Source organism: Sinocyclocheilus grahami, unplaced genomic scaffold (assembly GCF_001515645.1).
Source record: "Sinocyclocheilus grahami isolate Dianchi unplaced genomic scaffold, SAMN03320097.WGS_v1.1 scaffold1321.1, whole genome shotgun sequence".
In the NCBI taxonomy this organism is placed as follows: Eukaryota; Metazoa; Chordata; class Actinopteri; order Cypriniformes; family Cyprinidae; genus Sinocyclocheilus; species Sinocyclocheilus grahami.
The window spans coordinates 261,697-263,601 of NW_015506500.1; the positions used below are offsets into that span (position 1 = coordinate 261,697).

General features: G+C 38.0%; 1 protein-coding gene across 1 annotated transcript in view; it reads left to right on the forward strand.

Annotated features, from left to right (window-relative positions):
* LOC107569174 (26S protease regulatory subunit 8-like) overlaps positions 1–1,905 on the forward strand; it is a 15,401-nt gene that overhangs the window by 10,203 nt on the left and 3,293 nt on the right. Inside the window, exons 6-7 of the mRNA XM_016255182.1 lie at positions 250–347; positions 450–506. Coding sequence (XP_016110668.1) covers positions 250–347; positions 450–506 — 155 coding nt within the window. The remainder of the gene's footprint in view (positions 1–249; positions 348–449; positions 507–1,905) is intronic.

The following is a 1,905-nucleotide window of genomic DNA, read 5'->3' on the forward strand; positions in this document are numbered from 1 at the left end:
GAAACTCTTTGGTCATTTTTGAGCGAGATGCTAACGGTCTAATCAGATTCAATGATCTATGCTAAGCTACAGCTAAAAGTGCTACCGCCAGACCCGGAGATCGGCTGAACGGATTTGAAAACGGTAAAACTCAACTGTTTAACTCTAGGGGAGTTGGAAAATGAGCCTATTTTCAAAAATAGTGGAGTGTTCCTTTAAGAATGTCATCAGTATGACATGACAGGATGTGCTTTGTGCTGTTTCTTTCAGTGCGCCTCCTGCGTGAGGAGCTTCAGTTGCTGCAGGAGCAGGGGTCTTATGTAGGAGAGGTGGTGAGAGCCATGGACAAGAAGAAAGTGCTGGTCAAGGTTTGACAGACATTATTTACTGCTTAATTACATGAGCATGATTTGTGTTGACGTGTTGCAATGCAGTTTTGTTAATCATTTATATTTATGCTATGTTTTTAGGTGCATCCTGAAGGAAAGTTTGTGGTGGATGTGGATAAGAACATTGATATAAATGATGTAAGTGTTTTGTTCTGGGTTTTTACTAAGGCTGGTTAAACTGATGATCATGATAATTTTTTTATTACGGTCAAAAAGTATAATTGCAATTATTAATTACGATTATTCTGATTTGAGAAATTTCTTATTACGTTTCTTCACAATTATTGCACTTTTACGTAAGCACAAATTACGAGAATGTCAGTTCGTACACAGGGTTTATTTTACCTCATCTATTTTTTTTGTGTGTTCTTTTTAATCATATACATTAACACAATGTCTACATTATAAAAACTGGAAAAACTGTTTCTCAAACTGGAAATTTCTCTCAAAATATAAAACCATAAAATTCCTATTAATAATTTAATAATAACAAATTATGTTAGCATTTTTCTCTTAAAATAAACAAAAAGACTTTGTATTGTGGTACATTGAGGTTGCATAAGCATTTATTCAGCAACCACAATAGGGTTGGGCCGATAGATGATGGCTGATAGACATCACGAAGTTGAGCCGGCATCGTGATACCCCTCCCCCGCATCCCAATACCATGTTCGGAAAGAAAATGACGTGTAGGCGGAACCCCTAAAGGGAATAAATACGAGATGGGAGGAAAATATATATTTAAATATTTTTCCTGGTAATTGGATAATTGGATAATTATACTACATATATATTTCGAGATTCGTGATCGCACGTACTCTGTTTATATTATGGAGCGGGCCACACTTTTGTTTATATTATGGAGCGGCAGTACTTGCCACACTTTTTATATGTTTGTCAGTGGTACTGAGGATCTGCAGATCATTCGCCATCGTCCTCAGTCATCTCTCTTTACTCTGTTTATGTGGTAAGTTAAATTTTATGTACTGTAATGTAACAGGCAACCGTTACACCGTGTCTACACCGGACGTGACAGTTGTCGTGTCGCGCCACATCAGCTAAAGTCTGTCTACACTGGACAAAGCGACCGTTGAAAATCATTTGAAATTTGTGTCAGCACGTCATAAATAGAACACGGCAGCAGTTTACTGTTGAGGATTTGTCGTGTCGCTCCGCATCCAGTGTAGACAGCATCATAATATATAATGAGTTCTATAGACTGATCTACTGTCTATTATAGATCAGTGGTTCTATAGTATTTAAAAGGCTCCCCTCTTCGGGCCCCCCCCCCCCCCCGCTCGCCCCCGCCGATGTCATCGTCCATCGCGATGTTTCACTGTAGACATCGTCTGTTGCCAATTTTGTAGACATCGCTCAACCCTAAACCACAATTGCAAACAATATAGTTGAGATTCATGAAAAACAATATAATTGAGATTCATATTTGTATTAATTACAGTTCATCACTCAGAAGGTTTGCTCGCAGATTTAGTCACAGCAAATAGCGCGTGTGTGTATATAAATATATATATATATA